Raw genomic sequence first — 20,021 nt, 5'->3', positions numbered from 1 at the left:
ATATGATATTTCTTCCAGTGTATGCATTTATAAGGCTGTCAGAATGCCCCTGCTCTCACCAGGCTTTGGACATGGCCATGGGAACCTTGTAGGAGTGTCTTTGTAGTCATTAATACCTACATGCAAAGTCATGATGTTATAGTTTACACATTTTGGGGTTTTCCATGGTCATAAAACTAAATAATGAGTTCCCCAAAAGAGGCTATGTGTCTTGAACCACTCCTCCCAGCCCATGCCAGCACTGGAGCTCCCCCATCTCCACTGAGCTCTCATCCATGGGTTTGCGGGCAATGATAACACAGCTGTGCTGCCACTACTTCCACACTGCTGCTGTATCTGACTGACTGCCCACGCTTGATGTTTTATTCCTAAAGAAGAAAGAAATTGGATTAGATTTTTCTCAGCTATGCACAGCAGTGATCCTGCGTAACAAAGCTGATCCGTGTGCAGGAAGCTTTGGGAAGCTGGGTGTGAGGATAGGTTATTAACTGGGGACTCACCCAGGGTGATTTGCTTGATGGATATATCAGCAAGGCTTTCCAGGAGGTGCTGAGCAGCCTCCATGGCCCCTGAGAGACCGTTTCGAGTGCATCAGGGGTACCTAAAGCACCTCAGTGCAGAAATTACCTCCCTGGACACTGAAGTCCAATAAACCTCTTTGCAGAGAGGGAACAAGGGCTCAGATGTTGCTCTCCATAGTGGTGCTGCAGGTACCACCAGGGCAGGTTCCATGGGTGAGTCACGCCTGCTGAGCCTCACTCCCCCGTGGTGAGATTTCCCCTGAGTTTTGACCTCCTGGCACCTCTGGGACAGGCAGGTTGCAGTGAGCCAGGTCAGCCCCCGCAGTCCCTCACACCCACTGGTGCAGCTTGCTATGATTTCTGCAGTTTAACTCCTTCAGTGCCAACTGTGGCTTTGCTCAGCTGCGCTCGGGGTGATTCTTGTGCAAAAGCCGTCTCCCTCCTATGCCCTTGCTGGGCAGCCGTGGCCTCTCCAGCCCTCTGTGCCCTCTCTTGTCTTTCCCTCACACCTCCTTGAGCTGACAGCCTGATCCAATGTCATCCTTGACGTGCTGCTGGGAGGATGTGCAGCTGCACTGGTGCTTTCTGGGCTGTGTGAGATGCAGCTGTTTAATCATGGAAAACTCTCCCTGTGGGCTCTTAGCGCTGTTTGCTGGGCACAGCTTCTGGCAGCCCATCTTGCATTCTCTTGCAGCACCTAAACATCAAATTTCTCTAACAAAGTTTCCCTCGGGGTGGAAGGTCTGGAAAACTGATCCACAGTAGCCCGTAGCATTTAGGTTATCTTATACGTGGCTTCTACCAATAAAGGTAACGGTGTGTGAAGTACTGAAGAGCCAAATCCATTTAAATAGACATGTTCAAAGGGAATGTGAGATGTGAACAGCGTGCCTTTGCTCACAGGGAGCGTGAAGTGTCTTCTGCCAGGACTCAGCAGCACTTTTTAAGAATAGTTGTGAAATTAAGCATAAATACCATGGTCCTGTGGTCCAGGCTCCCGGAATCACACCTATTTTTGGAGGTGGTGATCAGTAGGCTATAAGGCTCGGTGCACTGTCTTTAAGCTTTTAGGTAAACCTGACATTGCAAGAAAGCAAAACCTCCAGGGATGTGGTTTCACAGACATTTAAACTGTTCTCCTTTCAGGCTGTTGTCCAAAAGGGCATCCTGGTTTCCTATGTGCTTACTTTTTATCACTGGCTCGGTCAGCAGGATGATCTGACCCAAAACTAAGCCTGCAGCAAGGATGCTAAATTTTCCATCTGGATCAGGCCTTGGGACTGTGGGGCTGACTGGGTTTTGGTGCCCTCTGAGGAGGTTCAGGGAGCACCCTGCGCATTTTGGCACTCCTGGCTTGCTGAAAGCCACTCGTGACACCTTGCCTGGAGCTCGGCACAGGGGAGAGGGAGATGCCAGTAACATTTCAGAGCAGCAGCTTGTTGAGAAGCTTTCAGGCATCATTTAATAAGCAACCAAAGGTCTTAGCCATAGGACACCCGTGTAGTCAGCATCCTCCTCCCCTCCAGCTGTTTATTTTCTACCCTTGAAATGTCCTGCAACCCCCACCTTGTGCTGTGCCATCACCAGCATCTGTGTTGCCTCTCAGCAGAGCTGATCTGCTGGAATAATGCTGCTGCTGCTGCTGCTGCTGGCAGGGCTGGCAGGCAGCTCTGCAGCTGGGCTGTTGTGGGGTGTGCAACCAAGGCCACCTGGTTCTGGGTTACTCCCTGCGCTTGGAAATAATGAAAATGTAATTTACTTCAGGCTGCTATTGGGGGAATTCTGTCTTTGTACTTCCAGTGACGTGTTTTCTGGAAGAAATAAGGGTGGGTTTTATGCATTCTAGAGCAGCTGGTCTGGGTTTGTGGGAGAAGGTGTTGACATTATTTAATAACCCTTTCTCATGTTTTCTTGGCTGGTGAATGACAAAAGGGAGAAGTGGGTCTTCCCACTGTTTTGGTGATACGTTTTTCTTCCCAGCAACTATCCTAGCATATGAAATGAAACAAGAGCCCTCAGATAGCATGAACAACTATAGTTGGCCTAAGTGTGCTATTTTATGGCAATCTCTTGTTTTTTCTCTGGAGAAAAGAAAATGTACCCCATTAAGTGCTCATGTTACAAGCCTGCACCCCAGGGGATAAATATTTCAAATATTAATGCTGAGTAATTTTTAAAAGGTTCTGCATGCATTTTATTTTGAGCATTCTGCAAATTATTTAAGACTACTAAAACAAAATGCAATTTAGATCAGCTCATCCTGTGATCAGTATGTGGTGATTTTAAAATCTGCTCTACCCAACAGCATGGTTGTGCGTCTGATCAGGCGTTGGTACAATCGGGAAATTGGAATCTGGTGGTGGCTGTGGATCTGCAGGTAGACAAGATGTACAATTTGCATAAACAGCGGAGTGAGGGGAGTGCTCTCAATATCCTTTCACTCCAATACAGTCACATGCATTGCAAATGAGTTACTCTTTTGGAAAAAGAACTCAAACCTGACTTGCATTGAAGTTCTCATCTATTAACATCAGCGGAGCCAGGGACTCCAGCCAGAACTTCTGTGATTTCCTTGATATCCCTCTTAGTACATCACTCTAACTTTTCCGTATGTGTTCTCTGATTTATAACACAGCAATACTTTATTTCACTGTTGTAAAATTCTTTCATACACTCAGCCCTGCCAAAAGCTTCATATGTTATTGATTAAACAAATTCCCACTGTTCCAGGATCTCGGCTGCTCTGAGTCTGGTGGTAACTTTAGTGGAATGATGAGTGCAATGGTCGATTGTACAGGAGGTGGGGAAATACAAGGCACCAGCACTTACTGCTGCTAATCAATAAACTCACCTTCAGCTCGCAAAGTGGAGCTGCTTTTTCCACCCGTCAGTGCCACATCTCTCCTGAGATGGGCTGAGCTTGTCCATCAGCTGAGAAGTGCTGGTGGCTCAGGGTCATTTGTGGGGGAGATAATGATGGTGTTTGATTTTAGTAATGCTGGGAGAAGGATTAACAAGAATTTCATTTCGACTCCTTCACAGGCAATTACCGACAGCTGCTGCTAGAGAAAGGGTGTGATGATTAACACAGTGACCTTTGCAAGGATTGACTTCCCTTCTTGGAGGGATTCCTCCTGGATGGACTTGCGAGCCATTAGCACTAAGCACAGAGCAGGATGTGTGGGAGCTATGGGGTTTTTATGGAACAAGGTCTCTGTTTCACTAGTAACTTAATTAGGTTATAATAGAAAGGATTTTCCTATTGGACTGCAAGGCATTTGCTCTGCTTTAGGGTTTTCTGCTCCTGTAAAGCTCCAGAGCTGGGCCTTGCCAGCACCCATGGGGACATGGTCCTGCAGCTCCAGCCATCAGCTGTTCCTTTGGGGTTGTTTTGGTTCATGAGATTTTACTCACTGGCTTTGCTGCTTGTTGTGAGAACGAGGTGAAAGGGAGAGAAATGCAGTCTGGAGAGTTTGGTGAGAGCCAAGCAAATGCAATTTGGGCTTTTCCTGCATTGTGGTGGTTCACAATCCAGCATGACAAGTGACATGGCCCGTGGCATGGTAAATGCCCAGAGCTGTGCCTGGACTCCAGGGATGCACAGACAAGGCTGCTGCAGGTTTCTGCATGTTCATGTTCAGAGCAGGAGAACAGCACCCTCTCCACTGCCAGGCTGTTGCTGCTGCCCTTAGGTGCATCCAAGAGCATTCCTCATGCCCATGCCATGTAAGGAAAGTGCATCAGGCAAATGCATCTCCTTTTAAACCATACACAGGTTTGCTTGGTAGGATTGACCACATGTACAAGCTCCCAGCTTTTCCCATTCCCCTTTTCCCCCCTTCCTTTCCACCCCTCGCCCAGGTTTGGCTGTGTAATGTCCTCACTTAAAAAATCATGTCAAGCTGCAATTATTTCGAGGTTTAATGACTCATGATTTCTATAATGCTTTATTTTGTTCACTTTCAGCATGTTTTTATTCCCCAGTTAAATAAAGGCTATTAAAAAACCCACCAAGTACAAAGCCTTCACTTTCCATTTGAGAGAAAAATGCTTCGAAAGCTGTATTGGTGCTACACAGGTAAATAATTAGATTGCTAATGAATTAGCTTTGCTTTGAAGACAAAAGCTTCAGTGTTCCTAACTAGGTTGTGAGGAGAGACATAGAAATTCATGGTCTTTCTCCCAAGGAAAAGGGGGCTCCCAACCCAGCTGAGACCAAGGACCACTGGCAGGACAGTGTTTTACCTGACCTTGGGCTCAGCACCTTCCAGCTCTTTGATATTGTTGAAATTCCTAAGTGAATTCAGAGAAATAATACACTTTGTCTGTGCAAGAGAGATCCTTTTCAGTTTCAAATTAATATTTGAATTAAATGGTTACTTAGTGCTGTGTTTTGAAACAGGGAGAACGGAAGCCTGTGGTATATTTTCATTATATCACTCTATTATTTATGCTTTTCATCATAAGCCCTATTATCATACCCATCCTAAGATGAATTATGTCATATATTTTTTCTTTCCTCACAGAGCAGGATTTTTTCCCAAGCCTTTGATCATTCTTATCACCCTCTCAAAAGCCCCTTTTAAGTCTATATTAATACTCTTTTTCAGATGAGGAGAAACTATTCTGGGATTAGGCAGCATCATTTTAATAATGTTATAATCTTCATACTATTATTCCCCATCCTGTTCACTAACCACACTAATATCTTGTTTGCCTCCCTCCCTATCCCCCCTTTTTTCCTTGGATTGCTGCAGATTGGGCTGCAGACACTGATGCTGTGGTTTCCTCCCTAGTTAATATTGCTAATTAAGAACCATGTGAAAAATACCTTGATTCCCCCCCAGTTAAATTTTATCTATCAGTTTTGGTGTCACTTTGCCATTTGGTTGACTTCTCCTGATGATTTGCTTCTTTTCTGGCTTTGACGAGTTTATCTCCATGTCTACTCTGTATTTGGCTACTTCACAAATTCATCTCCTTCCCCAGATCCTCACTAAATCTATTAGCTGGTGAGTTTAATACCAATCCTTATGGCTTCCTCTGGATAGTTAACCTTTTACTATGATGAAAATTCACTTTTTAATCCCATCTTTCTTCTCTTTAGATCAATGGCAGCATTTGCCCTCTTCCCCTTTTCTCCTTAGCTTTTTTGTAGCAAAATGAATTGCCATCTGATTTCTTCATCTTGTAAATCCCTTGAATGGGTTGATAAAACCCCAGGGCAAATCAGAAGGACTGGTTCCTTTGTCAGAAGCTGATGGTGATTTATACCTGCGGGGAATTTCCTCTCCTGCCACTGCTTTTGTTTGGCAGGTGAAGCCCAGGGGATTCAGGAGCCCTTTGTATCCTTCACTGTGATTCACCCACAGAGCTGCAGAAAGAGATCCCAAACCTGCTCTGCAGGTACCCAAGAGCAGTCTGACAGCTTCTGCTGCCTCCTCTGCCCTGATCCAAGGCATTTTAGGCAGAGGTGATGGGCATTGCTGTTTACATTCCCAATTTCTGAGTTTCTACATCCGTGCTTTGGAGCCTGCATCCCCCCTGGGGAGCCTTTGGATTTGGGCACAGGCACCCCTGTGACTTGCTCTCCTCCTTGGAATGGGGAACTGTAATGTTCACCATCTGTGTTGTGTTTCAGCATCCCCATAATGGGAAATCTACTCATCCCCATATCTGAAAACTTACTACCTCAGACTTTAGAAGCAAACCAAAAAGGTTATTTTTTGAAATATCTGAGTGCAGGTTGTCTGAACTGACTCTCTCATGCAAACAGTAGCTCATACTTTGGAATAACAGGGCACGGGGGATATGAATTTTCCTCTCTCCTTCTGATGACGTATGTGCTGAGACAACATTGAACTCCAGCGAGGAGATGTGCAACAGAAATATGATCAACACCTACTGCTGCAAAAAGAAATAGTGACTTAAAGGTGCCCGTGTTCCCTGGGGAGGGACTGTCAGTGGAGAGAGGCATTGCATTTCTATCTCATTACACGAAGCTGCTGAAGGTTGAAATGCTGTTAAATATACCACAGGCTCTTATTAAATGGCCATATTAAAGAAAACAACACACCAGGCTGGAGCTGGGGAAAGCTCTTGCTTTATTTGAGGATCATTTTTTCAGACAGGCTGACTTTTAATAAGCCTCTTGCCCTGGCTGATGAGTTCTCTCAACGTGATGCTGATGCCGTGGGATGCTGAAACCCAGCAGCCAACGCAGGGGCAGCACAGGAGCCTCCACTCCACTGTGGAGAATCTTTCCTGCTGCCATCACCCACCTGGGCAACCAGTGCCTTTTGCTGGGTGTGGAGGGTGGGAACTGGTTTTTCTGAGATGCTGTAGACTCTGGTGCTCCAGAACAGCTCTGCATCCACTCGAGACAGTTCTTGAGCACAGGCTCCAAATTGGAGCATAGTGGTGGCACTGAGGGGTGCATCGGGGTGGTGGGGGCATCAAAATACATTATTCAGCCCCAGTTCAGGATAGCACATGCTCTAGGTACTGACTGAACTGAAATAAAGAGTAAATAAAGGGCGGAGGATGAACACAAGGAACTAAACCATAGCTGGTTTGTGACAGCTGTTTTGACCACCATTACGCCCCGTCCCTGGCAGTGTCTGAGGCCAGGGTGGATGGGCCTTGGAGCAGCCTGGTCTAGTGGAAAGTGTCCCTGCCCATGGCAGGGGAGTGGAATGAGATGAACTTTAAAGTTCTTTCCAACCCAAATCATTCCATGACTCTGGTGATTTGGCCTCCCTGTAAATGCCAGTGCCAGCACCACCTAACCCAGCCTGATTGCTTTGAGTGGGAAATCCACATGCCTCTCCTTCCCTAGTCCCTGTCCTGCCTGAAGGTCTTCACACTTGCAGCTATTTTCCCAATAATCATCAGCTTTCTAGTGGTACTAGAGTCTACTTTCCATGTTACTTTTTGCCTTGGTGGTAACCATAAATTACAACATAATATAATTTTAAAAACTTGGAAAAGTTTCTTTCAAAACTTTTTTTACTTTAATTTTTTTTGCTTTAAAAAATAATGTTAAAACCTTATCATAAAGAATCTTGGGGTGTACTTATAAGCAGCAGCTGTAAAATGTCTGCTTTGACTGAGTATCCAGGTGGTTTGGGACACAGTGGAGAATTAAATGTCGCATAATGTTTACTGAGTAGAGCATCCGTGTTTGCTGTGTGGTGATGGCACTGCTGAAACACACTTTCTGTGCAGATGAATCAGCCCCCAACAGGGATATTGCAACTGCTGGAGCCTTTTGGGAGGTCCACCCTGCCAGATACCACCCACTCACCAAACTCTACCCTTGACAGTGTTTGAATTGCTGCTTGGCGTGTCTTGGTGCTCAGTTCCTTAATGCAAATCAGGTTCTCAGTGGCTGCATATATCCCACTCTGCCAAAATATTTATGATTTTAAAAGATGAGTCTGAAACTGGGAGCAGTGACCTGCTGGTTCACAGAAGGGAAGGTGATGTGTCTCTCAGCTTTCTTATTTCACAGGAGCACCGTTTGTGTTTCCTTAGATCTGAAGGAAAAGACTCCTCGATCATCATCCTGCCTTTGGTGGGGGGATGAGGAGGGGCTGATATTTGGGTATTTTGGATGCTAAACTATCCTTTCTTACTGCTACTTAAGAATCTTTTTGCAGTGTTCTTTTGAGGGATGGTTTGGGGATTTGTTTATGGTGAGTCTCTAGAGCTGGTTTCTACTTTTTAAAGCCAGATAAGCAAAGGGCAACATTTTGCTGTTAATGGTATAAATAGGTTATTGTGGAGTTGCTGCAACCTCTGTGTGCAAAGTGCCTCACACCTGTGTGCTGCACCAGCCACCAGATTTCCATGTAAAGCAGGACTGTTCCTTTTGTGCATCTCACGAGCAGAATTTAATTCACCGATACGGCACAGTAACTCCTTCTATCCATTTTAATGGTCCAGTGAAATTCTGTTAGCAAAAGACCTAATGAATGTTGCGATTCAATCAGGGCAATCTAGAGTGTAATGCGTGGAGCGGTGCCAGCATTATATAAATCATTAAACATCAAAACGTAAAAAAAAAAAAAAAATAAAATTCCCTAATCATCATCTAACTCCAGGAGCTGCTGGGAAGCTGGGGCCAGCATGGGTGCCTGGCTGGGGTGGAGACAGTGGCTCACCAGCCTGGTTCCTGTTCTTGCCTGTTAATTATTTTTGGATAACACAGATGCTCCAGCATGGAGAGGGTTGTTTGTGTGCTCTGCAGTCCCCCCAGGCCCTTGCAAGTCCTAGAGGGGGAAGCATTTGTTTCTTAAAGGGGTGCTTTAAATAAAATAAGGGAGAACAGTCATTACAGAGACATTTTCTGTAGGCAGATGAATTTTCTGTTCCAACTTCATTTACATTGTAAGGGAACTGCACTTCTTCTTGCTCTTTTGGCTTTGGGAATTCGTGCAGCAGCGGTCAAAAGGTGCAGTTATGCTCTAGAAGCCAAGATTTTGTAGAGATAAACAGTTTAGAGGTTTGAGGGTTGTTTTTAGTTTTTAAACCAAGTCTCTTGAAAGTCTTCCTAATGAGAAGCAAGTCCAGCTAGCAAAGACTGTGTGTTTGCTTTTGAAAAGATTGAATTGGAGGGAAATCTCTGGCATTAGCCATGGGTCCACTCTGCTGGGAGAGGTTATCAGCACAGAACAAAACCAAAAGTAATTGGAACTGAAATATGGACGTGTTTAAAATGCACTGCAGACTCTCTGGGAGGTTGGAGTGTGATTGGAAAGACGAATGCAAAATACAGAATTACAACATTCCTGACTGTGTGTGATAGTATGTATGTGTGTGTGTATGTATATATATGTATATATATATGTGTGTGTGTGTGTGTGTGTGTGTGTGTGTGTGTTTATGGATGACTATGTGAGATTTCAGGGTGGAGATTTTATTGGCACTGGTCTGATTTTGTTTCTGTCTTCTGGTTTAGGATCAGATTATTTTGATTTCACTCAGAAACTGCAGGTTTCTGAAAATGGATGTGGATGCAGGTGTCCCAGCCCTCACCTCTGCTAGCAAACATAGTTTGCACTTAAGAGTCACTTGAATAAGAATGAAGACACAGAATTCTCCATAATGGAGAAATACTTTTTACTGAGGGGTTGCTGTCTTAGATGGGTAAATCCTTTGGGAAGGCTGCAGGAACTCAGCTCTTTGGGACACCCACAGGCTCCTGGGGAGCAGCCTGTAAGCCCCACCAGCCTGTGCCCATCCCTTGCATGCTGCTGCATCCCAGCTGCTGAGAAGTCACAGAATGCTCTGGCTTTGAAGGCACCCACTAAGATCATCAAAGTCCAACTCCTGAAAGGGCCTGTTCAAGCCATCCCTGCCTTTTGCTTCCCCAGTGGTTTGTGTTGCTCAGCAAACCCAGCCCAGGCTTCTCAGCTAAAAACACAAAGCCTGGCAGCTGTGTTCAGGCACAGCCGTGTGGGACATTGGTCAGTGAGTGATGCTCAGCCAGACCCTTCCTGTGGCCACTGTCCCTCAGCCTGGGGCTGCTCCCCCCTCCAGGGATCCCCTCTCAGAGCTGCTGCAGTGGGCATGGCAGGGACAGATGGTGACTGGCACTCGGCTGTGCCCAGCGCTGCTTCCCTGCCCTGCTGAGCACCGGCTTGTATGAGGATGCCTGATTCCCACTTGGAGCCTCACAGCCAGCCTGCTTCTAAAAACAGATTGTGAAAAACCATTGAGTGCAAATATGGGCCCTGGCAAGGTGAGAAATGAGTTCTTTGCACATGTGTGCTGCAAGATTGAGAGGGTTTTGGTCTCCCAGGTCAGTCCTGCAGCCTGTCACCTAAGGCTGACTTTCTTTCTTACATCAGTATATTTTAAGCCCAAAGCAATGTGTTATCTCTTAAGAAAAGTTGGTTGGTTTGGTTTTTTTTTTTTGTTTTTTTTTTTAGCTATAGCTAGGAGTTTTTGTCCTGCAGTGCTTGAGTCTAGGGATATTTTAAGAGCTCTGTTATCTTGAGCTGGGAGGGAATACAATAAATATGTAGATAGGGAGTACTGCTGGTTTGAAAGGTATGTAAAGGGTCTGTGCTGAACTGACACTAGCTGAAAAATTTGTTCAGCCTAATTAGCAGCAAATCACTTCTCTGTCCAACTTTGCTTGTAGAGATGGGAGCCAATTCCCCCTCCTTATCCTCTGCTGCCCTTCGTGGGTTTTCAGAGCCCTCCCTGGCTGAGAGGTGAGGGTTTTTGTGAGGACACAGATCTGCAGACACGTGTCATTGCAGGCCGACAAGTGCAAAATTACTGGAAATTCATGGGAAACTGTACACCCATCTCGGGCTTTGTCTAGGATTGTTCAGGCTGTCATCAGAGCCAGTCACGATCGATCAGCTTTTAAATTTAATGAAATTTTAATTAAAGAATGGAAAGCCTACGAAGACATCATATGACAAGAGAGCTGGAAGCAAATACAATTTCACTTCCAACCATTAACCAGAAAAGCAGCAAATGGTTGACTGCACATCGCCATTGCAGTCTAAGGAAAGTACAGCTCTTGGCTTTGGTGGGCAGGTCATTAGTGACTGAATAATCAGTGACATTTCCCTTCTAAATCTGACACAAATGAAGTGCAGTGCTCTGGAAAAAGCCATTAAGTGCAAAGCCTCGCCTTTACTCTGCTCCAGGTATTGCAGAACAAGATCTAATGGCAGCCTTTAGCTGTGATTTGGCTTTGATAGCATCCACAGGATAGTAACCCCCCAGGATGCCAAGAGCCAAATGCTTCCAGCCTTGCACAAACCATCATGTTGTGCAAAAACAGAAAGTGAGACTTGTTCCTTGCTGGTGTTCCCAGATGCAGCCAGTAATAGACACAAGTAGGAAAACCTATAATGTGGAGTATTGGGAAGCTGAATGTAACTGTATTCCTATGTCTGAGAGGTAGCAGCAGGTAAAGGTCTCACTCATCGTGGGACGAGTTTTTAGAGCCTGACATCCTCCTGAGAATTCCTGTGGCAGCTCTCAGAGCTGGGTGTTAACTTGTTTTTCTGCATATTTGAAAATGGTTTTTTGATGGGAGTGGAAAGCGAGCAGCACCGCACAGGAAAAAGGAAGGACTGGTCTTGTTTATGTCTCTCCCTTGAATTTCTCTGAATAACGTGTTGTCAGATGGACGGAGTCATCAAATGGGTGTAACTTCCTCTGTTCCCTCCCCGTGTGCTGTGGCTTTGAAAATAATGTCAAAAGGTTAATAGGAGCCAGACTGCTTGAGGGTGTCCCTTGTGCTGAAGCACTGAGTCTTTCAGGAGGTTTTTCTTGGGGGAAAGACTGAATAGGGGAAACTTTTTCTAGGCAAAAGCATTACCAGTACCTGGACTGGGAAGCACTGTTGTCTTGGAAACTCTGTGCACTGAAGCTGGATATGTCTGATTTTCAAAATTCCTTTTGCTTTTTCTTCAAGGACTCCAAAATAGAAGTTTTTTTAATGCAGTCAATGTATATTTTTCAATTGCTTTGATTTATATTTAGCCCTGTGTTGTGGAGTATTTTTGAGCATTAACTCTCCTAGTTGTGTTTGGGTTAAGAGTGTACTATTCAGTGGATAAATCTGCTTTGGGTATCTTACTGAAAACAAATGAATAACCGCAGATGAAAGTATATTTCTAATGAGCAGTTTCATTAATAATGGGAAAAAATGTCCTGGGAAAGTTAATTAGTGGCTCACTGATTCCACTCCCAGCTGTTGTATAGTTAGTTCTGACTGAAAGCTCTTGATAGTTTTATTGCTCTGTTTACAGAGCATGGGATAAGATGTTGTTCCAAAACTAAAAGCTTTTTTACCCTATCAGAAGGGGGTTTTTATACATTTATGATGCATCCTAAAGGTGTATGTCCAAACATTTGAATTAATGTAAGCATCCAGGCAGTTGTTGCCATGTGATTTTCTTTATCCTGACATGTTTTGGAGAGGTTAGAGTCCCAAAATCTCTTTTGACTGTTAAAATTTGGGGTTCTCTTCCAAAGCTGGAGGAGGTGCTGTCTGCACCTTTGTCTCACTGCAGGGCACCATTCCCCCCTGCCAACATCTCTTTCCATCACTCGGGATCCTCCAGGAGGCAGTTGTATTTATGAGGACAAAAGAAAAGAAAGGCAAATGAGCTGGGGAAGGCTCAACCTGTAAAAAAGGATAGAATAGATATTAGGAAAATATCCTTCAGGAGAAATCTGCCAATCATTCACACAAGCTGCCCAGGGAAATGGTGGAATCAGCATCCTTGAGGAGATGTAAAAGATGTGTAGATGTGGCACTTGGGAACGTGGTTTAGTGGTGGACTTGGCATTGCTGGGTTAATGGCTGGACTCAATGATCTTAGAGGTTTTTTCCAGCCCTAACTGTTCTATGATTCTATTTCTACATGACCCAGAAACCCAAGCTGAAAGAAGAGAAATGGAAGTAGCTTTATTATTGTGGTTCTGGACTTAAACTGCCCTCCCCACAACCCTTTCGCCAGTGGGTGCGTGCTGGACCACAGCTCCCTAAATCCATAATTTAAGGACTGGGGAGGCAAGGGAGGTATGAGTGAAACCCTTCTGAGCACAGAGGACTAAGGTTCTCTCTCTTCTCCATCCTCAGGTGACATTGTGGACATCTACCAGCGGGAATTCCTCGCGCTCCGGGACCGGCTGCACACGGCCGAGCAGGAGAGCCTGAAGCGCTCCAAGGAGCTCAACCTGGTCCTGGAGGAGATCAAGAGAGCCCTGTCGGAGAAGCAGGCCCTGCGGGACATAAACCGGACCTGGAGCAGCTTATCTGGTGAATAAACAGGCGTTGAGGATCTGGGGCTGTGTTGAAGCTCTTTCTGATGAGGAGGTAGAGAGGTGTGTGTGTGTATGCGTGTGCACAGGGCTGCGGACAGGACCTGCTCTTCTCTCCCCCAGCGTGAGCAAATTGTGGAGTTCAGAGAGACTTGGGAGCTCTTAAACTCCCGTTTAATTAGAGGTGCATAAGCATCATTAAACACGGATTTGCCTCTGCCGAGGATATTTGCCAATTTGCTTGCTTACAAGCTTTTTTTTCTCCCTTGCAAGTCATACACTCTGTTTCCTATGGCTGTATTCAACCCATATGGAAAATGGGTATCCAAAGAGAGGTGGGGAGGAAGGAGTTAGGCTGGCTGAGCACCCCTCACCAATTTATTTGTTCTTTTTATTTTTTTAAGTTGCTCGGTTGAAGAAAATTGGATCTCTACAGAAAGATCTGATTTGACCTTCATTTTATCTTCATTCTCCCCTCTCCTTCCCAAATATTTTGGGACTTCTTTAAGGCCCTCCTGGCTCCTGCTGAACTTTAATTGGGTTTGTGGTAGCATGTTAAAGGTTGGCCTGATTTTTTATAACCCAGCAGTAGTCTCGGGTGGCCAGGCTGCTGTAAAAAGGCTTCTTGCCTTGCAGTCTCTTCCTACCTACCGTGCCTTGCAATTGATTCCCTTTTCCTTTTTAAGACGAAACCAAGTTAAAACTGTGGAATATCACCAACAAGAATGTGCTGCACCTTCCCACCATCTTCCATCATTTGCCACATTTGCTGTCAAAGGAGAACAGTCTGCAGCCAGCCGTGCATGTGGGACAGGGGCGCACTGGAGGTAAATGGGAATTAGTGCTGCTTCTGGTGCTCTTCCTCACCTTGGTGCCTGTCCCTCCCCTTTCCTCCGGGCCTGGCTGTGGCACAGATATGAGCAGGACTGGAGGAAGGGCTGCATGCATCATGCAAGCTTCCTTGGTTATGGTGACATGTGGGGTGGGTGAGCCATGTCACATCTGCAAGTCTACAGGGGAGTGCTGTCTGTGCTCGTGACTGGCCCTAAAATGTTCTTGATGCTTCTGCCAGATGTTGTTTGCCGCTTTCCATATCCAGAGTGCTCTAGACTGCCTGGAAGGGCTTCAGATGAAAGCATAATTTGTAGGGTGCTTCATGGAGACTGTAATTGAAGGAGACAAATCCCATTAGTAGCCGAACTTTGGTTACTTGATGATTCCCCCTGCTCCCGAGTCCCAATCCAGTGCCAAAGACCTGACTTGCACCTACTAAACTGGAGTGCTTTTGGCCATGGGAGGGGTTTGGAGAACAAGAGGTGGTCTTCAAGTTGCTGTTCACAAGTTGGCCCCTGGGAGGGGGAGGGATTTGTGGTGTTTCCTTAGAGATCATTCTTTCAGGGAGAAAAAGCAGAGCATATCTGACTGCCCATGGGTGCTCTGCCAGCCCAGCACACTGGGGTGCTGCTGGCTGGCACTGGGCTGAGGACAGGAGTGTGGGAACCCTGCATAGCCCAGGAACCCACCAACCTGCTGCTCACTGCTGGTTTTTAATGACAGAGCCTGGCCCTGACCAGGTGAACCATGAGTTGGTCATGGGAGCAGAGAAAAGTGTCCAACACAGCTCCCTCTCTAAAATCTCTCTGTGGCCCTGGACAGTGTCCGTCGTGATGGGAATCCCCAGCGTGAAGCGGGAGGTGCATTCCTACCTCACCGACACCCTCAACTCCCTCATCTCAGAGCTCACTCAGCAGGAGAAGGAGGACTCTGTCATCGTTGTCCTCATTGCTGAGGTAAGACAGAGCTTTGCCAGTTTGCCCTGTTTCCCTGGCCCCCATCCCACTGTCTGCCAGACTCGGTGCCAAACAGGATGCTGTCCACCCGGACACCAGCTCTGCCACTTGCTGGGTAGATAAGCCTGGCCTTGGGCTGCCATCCAGCAGGATCAGCAGGTGTGTCTTGCCCAAAATGAAATGCTGCTTGGGCCAGAGAGGATCAGGATGCGAGCAGGCAAATGTGTCCCATTAGCAGCTACCGGTGTGGCACAGCTCACCTAAGTCATGATGCCTCCTGCAGGGTGCTTGAATGGATATCCACAAAATGAACTGGAGCAGCTCTCGCACCTGCTCCTGCAGCAGCTCTGTTTCTCCACATAGCTGTAACACAGCACTAAACCCCTCTTGAAACCGGAGAGTTGGTAATTTGGGGTTGAGACTGATATGCGTCTTTGTATTGGTGCCTGGAGCCCGGAGTCAGTTGCTGAATCCAAGGGCTAAAAAGCCTTGATACATTAATCCGCAGGAGCTGCTTTTATCTATGGGTTTAGATGGTTATTTTTCTCCATGGCTTTCCTCTCAGGATTATTTTCTTGAGCCTGAAGTGCATTTGTCTTAATTTCCAGAAATCCAGTGAGAAAGATAAACCTCAGTAGCCTGTTACTGGGAGCGGAACAAAGATGAATGTCCGGGTTTGCTGCCTGTTTACCCATAATTTGACATTTTGAGTAGCATTTGGCCTTCAGGACTCTGGCTGGTATTTTGTACAGGGAGAAGGTGTGCACAGATGGGGCCCAGGACAGGGTTTGGTCCTGGCTGTCATTTGGCTCCCTTGGAGCCAGGACAAGTTTGGTGACTGTTTTTGCAGTGGGTAAGTTGAAGCCTGAGAAGTTTTAAGCAACTTGACCCAGACCAGCTCCTGTTTTGGACTGTAGTAATACTACTTTAGTTGACTTGAAAATAAGGTGCATGCTGTGATGGCAGCTCCTGATTTTCAGGATATAGCTATGATGAGGAAAATGAACAACAAATAAAGTTGTTGCAAATTCCTTTGGCCAAGTTTGGTCTTGGAGCTGCACAACATCCTCCTGGGCAAATGTCTGCCACTGCTGTGCCTGCTCTGCCTCTTCCCAAAGTGTTTCTCTATGTACCTGCACTTGTTAGAGCTCCATGGGCATGGGATAAAGAGTGAATAGTGGAGAGGGTGGTATGAACCTGAAGCAAATGCTGAGTAATTTGAAGACTCGGCACAAGTGCAGCAACTGAATGTCCTTTCTGGGATAGGGACTGCTCATTCCCAAGTGTCACTGCTGGCCACTGCAGGTGTCATCTACAGTGGCTGGGCTGCCTGGGGGAGCAAGGGCTTCCTTGGCTGCCTGGGGGGGGCTCTGGGGTGAGATGCCTGGCTCGGCTGTCACCAACCCACTGTTTCAGACACTTGGAGTAGAGCTGCATAGTTCCTGCCAAAGCCACGAGCATCTTTCCTGCTTTTGTTTTTCCCATTGCTGTTTTCTTGGCACCCTGAGGTAAGAAATCAGTCCAGCACTGGGACTCTGAGCCCTGTTTAGGAAAGGGACCTTTTCCTCTCGAGAAAACCCTCCCTTGTCTCTGTGCCAGCACAGAAGTGCTGTGCTCAGCCTGTGACACACATCCCAGTGTCTCATTCTCACCTCACCCGGCACCGAGTGCAGCAGCAGCTGGTCCCAGCTTCTGTGATGCTGCATTGGCAGATCCACCCAGGACGTGCAGCCTCACGATCCGTGTGGCTGCCCAAATCCATGCCACCACCAGGAAACAGGAACAGATTTTGCTCGTGGGTCCCTGCCCTTTGTTCTGGGGGTTTGTTTTCCCATCACTGTGCAGATGGTTTCTGTCCAGTGCCCGTCCCTGTGCTTGGCTTATCTCACCCGCAGACAGTGGCGAGCGGCGCTGGTGACCTTTGTCTCCCAAATGTTACGGGTTGCCACATTGATTGTGGGAGCAAACTGGGGCTTTAGGAAGAAAAGTGTCAAAATGAACCTGGAATGAAAAACTTATAAATAGACCCTTCTTTTTCACCAAAGGGTACAGAGTATTCACTGCCAAGAATATTCTCTTGGATGCAAGCCAGCATGTGTAGGGAAAAAATAAATAGCTCAGAGGTTAAAACTTGTGCAAACACTTGGTGCTGGCAGGGGCAGAAGTGCCAGGAGAGCACATGGGAAAGATGTGCAGGATCTTGTGTCCTTTGGGATGGATTTTGGGGTGTGATGCCTTTGCTTAGCACTGACCACAGAGGAGGGCTCCTGGGAGCCTGTCAGCGTAGGAGGGCTGGATAAAAGGAGACATGAAGGTGAATGAAGATAATACAGGTGTGCTGACAGTACCCTGGGGTGTGAAGAAGATTTCTGAGCGATGGGGGACACAGGCTGAGGCTGAAGGGTCTAACACTGCTTTTCTTTTGTTTTCAGACAGATCCACAGTACACAGCCGGAGTGGCAGAGAATATCAAAAACTTGTAAGTGCTTCCAAGTGGCTTCAGTGTATGGCCTGTGCCTACAGCAAGGCCAGGGAACGGCTTCATTAAGGAAAAAAATACACACTTTTCTGCTTCCCTTTTTTATTTTGTTGATGTTGCTTGGGGTTGTTTCCTCCTTTTAAACTTTGCGCTCTCATTGCTGATGCTGCTTCCACTTTCTGCTTGTTCTAAAATGCATTCCGTATGTAGCTTCCAGGAGACTGCTTTGTGCTCTAAGTATTTAACACACATGGTCATTTCGTTCAGTTTTGCTCCTTCTGCCCTGGGGCATTGTGAGGAGATGGATTGTTTAGATTTACAGCAGTCCTGGCAGTTGTTTCAGTGTCTGCTGCAGCCCTGTACTTACTCTGTGCAGTCTGGGCAGTGTAGTCAGCACACACAAACGCTCCTGCCTTATTTTGCTTTAAAATCCGTGATCCATCTTTCTTCCCGCTCCAGCCTGTTTGTTTTCCCCCTTGTTCCAGGCTCTAGTTACATTTGTCTCTTGTGCTGGCTGCTGTTTATGTCCTGGAGCCTCAGTGGCTTTTGCAGCTTCGGCTGTGCTGTTGAAGCAGAAGCCGGTGATGGATTATCAGCCATGAGCCGGTCCAGGCGCTAACGGCACCAGAGCTCGGAGGCAAAGGGACAGAAGAGGTGGTGAGAGAAGGGGCGGTGACTCCCGTCCAGCTCCTGCGGTTGCTCCTTTCCAAAGGATCGCGGTCGCCGCACGAAGGAGAAGAGAAAGGGCAGCACATCCTGCCAGCGCCCCTTGTCCCCGAGCCAATGATGGGAGAGGGGCTGGGACCAGCCTGGGGAGAGCTGTGCTCCCGGGCCCTTGCAGGAGAGCTGAAGCAGAGCCCTCCATCTTGCAGTGCAGGAGCTGGCAGGGCTCCCCTCCTTGTGCCTGCAGGCAGGAGGACGCACTTATCGGGGGATAATGGACTGATTGTCCGATGGATCCTGATGAAATTACCGGGCGCTGCTGCAGAGAGTGCCTCTGCGTAGAAGTCTTGAAACTTTAATTGACTTAATGATTTGATTTCTCATCATCCCCCTCTCCAGTGCCTCCTGCCCCTCCCTGAGTCACTGAAATTATTTTTCTTCCAAATTGAATTGAGGTGGTGTGGGGCCAGGGCAGGCTGGGCTTTTCTCACAGGAGGGAGGAAGCTGTTGCTGCTTTACTGCAATGTTTTGCAGCTCAGTGAGAAGCTGCTGTTTCACTGCTGCCTGAAAAAGGGAAGATTTGAAAATGTTAGCTGAAGGACCTGCCAGTCCCAAGGAAGGAATAAGGAAGGGAAAAAGAAGTGAGAAGTTTTTGGCAGTGTCACTGCTTTGTCTCCCTGTGCCCCATCTCATGTCCTCCAGGCTCTGCACAAACAAAGGAAATCAGCCTTGCACCAAATGTTCTCGAAAAGGCAGTATAAAAATAACTGGTTTTCCTGCTTATCTTTCACAGTTAGAGCAGTCCCAGGGTCTTGCTTGCTGATGTAGGTGCCTGCTTTTCAGATGGGTGGCATTATTTTCTGTTGGAGTTCAACTCTTTAAAGGTTTCTTAGCCACATTATGAGAAAAGTAGATGCTGATTTTATCAGCATAAGAGAACTAGGTAGATTTCCTGCTGACTCTCTGAACTACAGCACAGCAGTGTTTTAAGGAACTTAGCAGAATTGTATAGTGCAACCTCGGCAAAATTAATTACTGATGCATTTGGAAAATCTCTAAATGCCTGTAGTGCCAAGTCCTTTCTTTGCTGAACCAGTTTGTGGGTCATGTAATCCTGTAAAGAGTACATGGTGCTCAGGGCTGGTCTTTAAAGCTGACCAGTGTGTGTGTGCAGGAGGGAGGGGGACACTGGTGGGGAGCATTTGTACCTGGGCTATTAGAGACTGTGGGAGGGAGAAGATAACTTAAAAAGTCCGTGTCAAGCCCTGCTGATGTCTTCTGATGAGGCCCAGAGGTGTACTAGATACCAGGGGAGTTATACCTTAGAGGCTGTGTTTTTTGTTTGGTTCTGTGGCTCAGTGTTTACCTAGTGGTTTGGTCAACAAAACGTTGTGTCAGACATGGAGGTATTTGTTTAGTGCTGCTTTTCTCCCTCAGATTCCCGAAGGAAATACACTCAGGTCTCCTGGAGGTAATTTCCCCATCTCCACATTTCTATCCTGATTTCTCCCACCTGCGGGAATCCTTTGGAGACCCCAAGGAAAGAGTCAGGTAAGAATGAGTGACCTTATAAACAATCAAGCCCTGAATTAAAGAGCTATAGCAAGTTCCTCACTGACTCCAGCAGGGAAAGCTCCTTTGCAGGGCCAGGTGAGGACTTTAAACTTGAATTATCCAAGAGCTGGAGGGACATGATTTGATGACAGGGGCATGAACTGACACCAGCTTTGCCAGGCTTGCCTCGTGCTGTAGTGTTTCCATCACAAA

General features: G+C 46.7%; 1 protein-coding gene across 1 annotated transcript in view; it reads left to right on the top strand.

Annotated features, from left to right (window-relative positions):
- MGAT4B (alpha-1,3-mannosyl-glycoprotein 4-beta-N-acetylglucosaminyltransferase B) overlaps positions 1-20,021 on the top strand; it is a 50,885-nt gene that overhangs the window by 22,103 nt on the left and 8,761 nt on the right. Inside the window, exons 2-6 of the mRNA XM_053991056.1 lie at positions 13,141-13,320; positions 14,009-14,149; positions 14,979-15,112; positions 17,545-17,591; positions 19,692-19,805. Coding sequence (XP_053847031.1) covers positions 13,141-13,320; positions 14,009-14,149; positions 14,979-15,112; positions 17,545-17,591; positions 19,692-19,805 — 616 coding nt within the window. The remainder of the gene's footprint in view (positions 1-13,140; positions 13,321-14,008; positions 14,150-14,978; positions 15,113-17,544; positions 17,592-19,691; positions 19,806-20,021) is intronic.

This window comes from Vidua macroura, chromosome 15 (genome assembly GCF_024509145.1).
Source record: "Vidua macroura isolate BioBank_ID:100142 chromosome 15, ASM2450914v1, whole genome shotgun sequence".
In the NCBI taxonomy this organism is placed as follows: Eukaryota; Metazoa; Chordata; class Aves; order Passeriformes; family Viduidae; genus Vidua; species Vidua macroura.
Note: the sequence above shows the minus strand (reverse complement) of the source record. Positions and strands in the feature narration are given on the sequence as shown.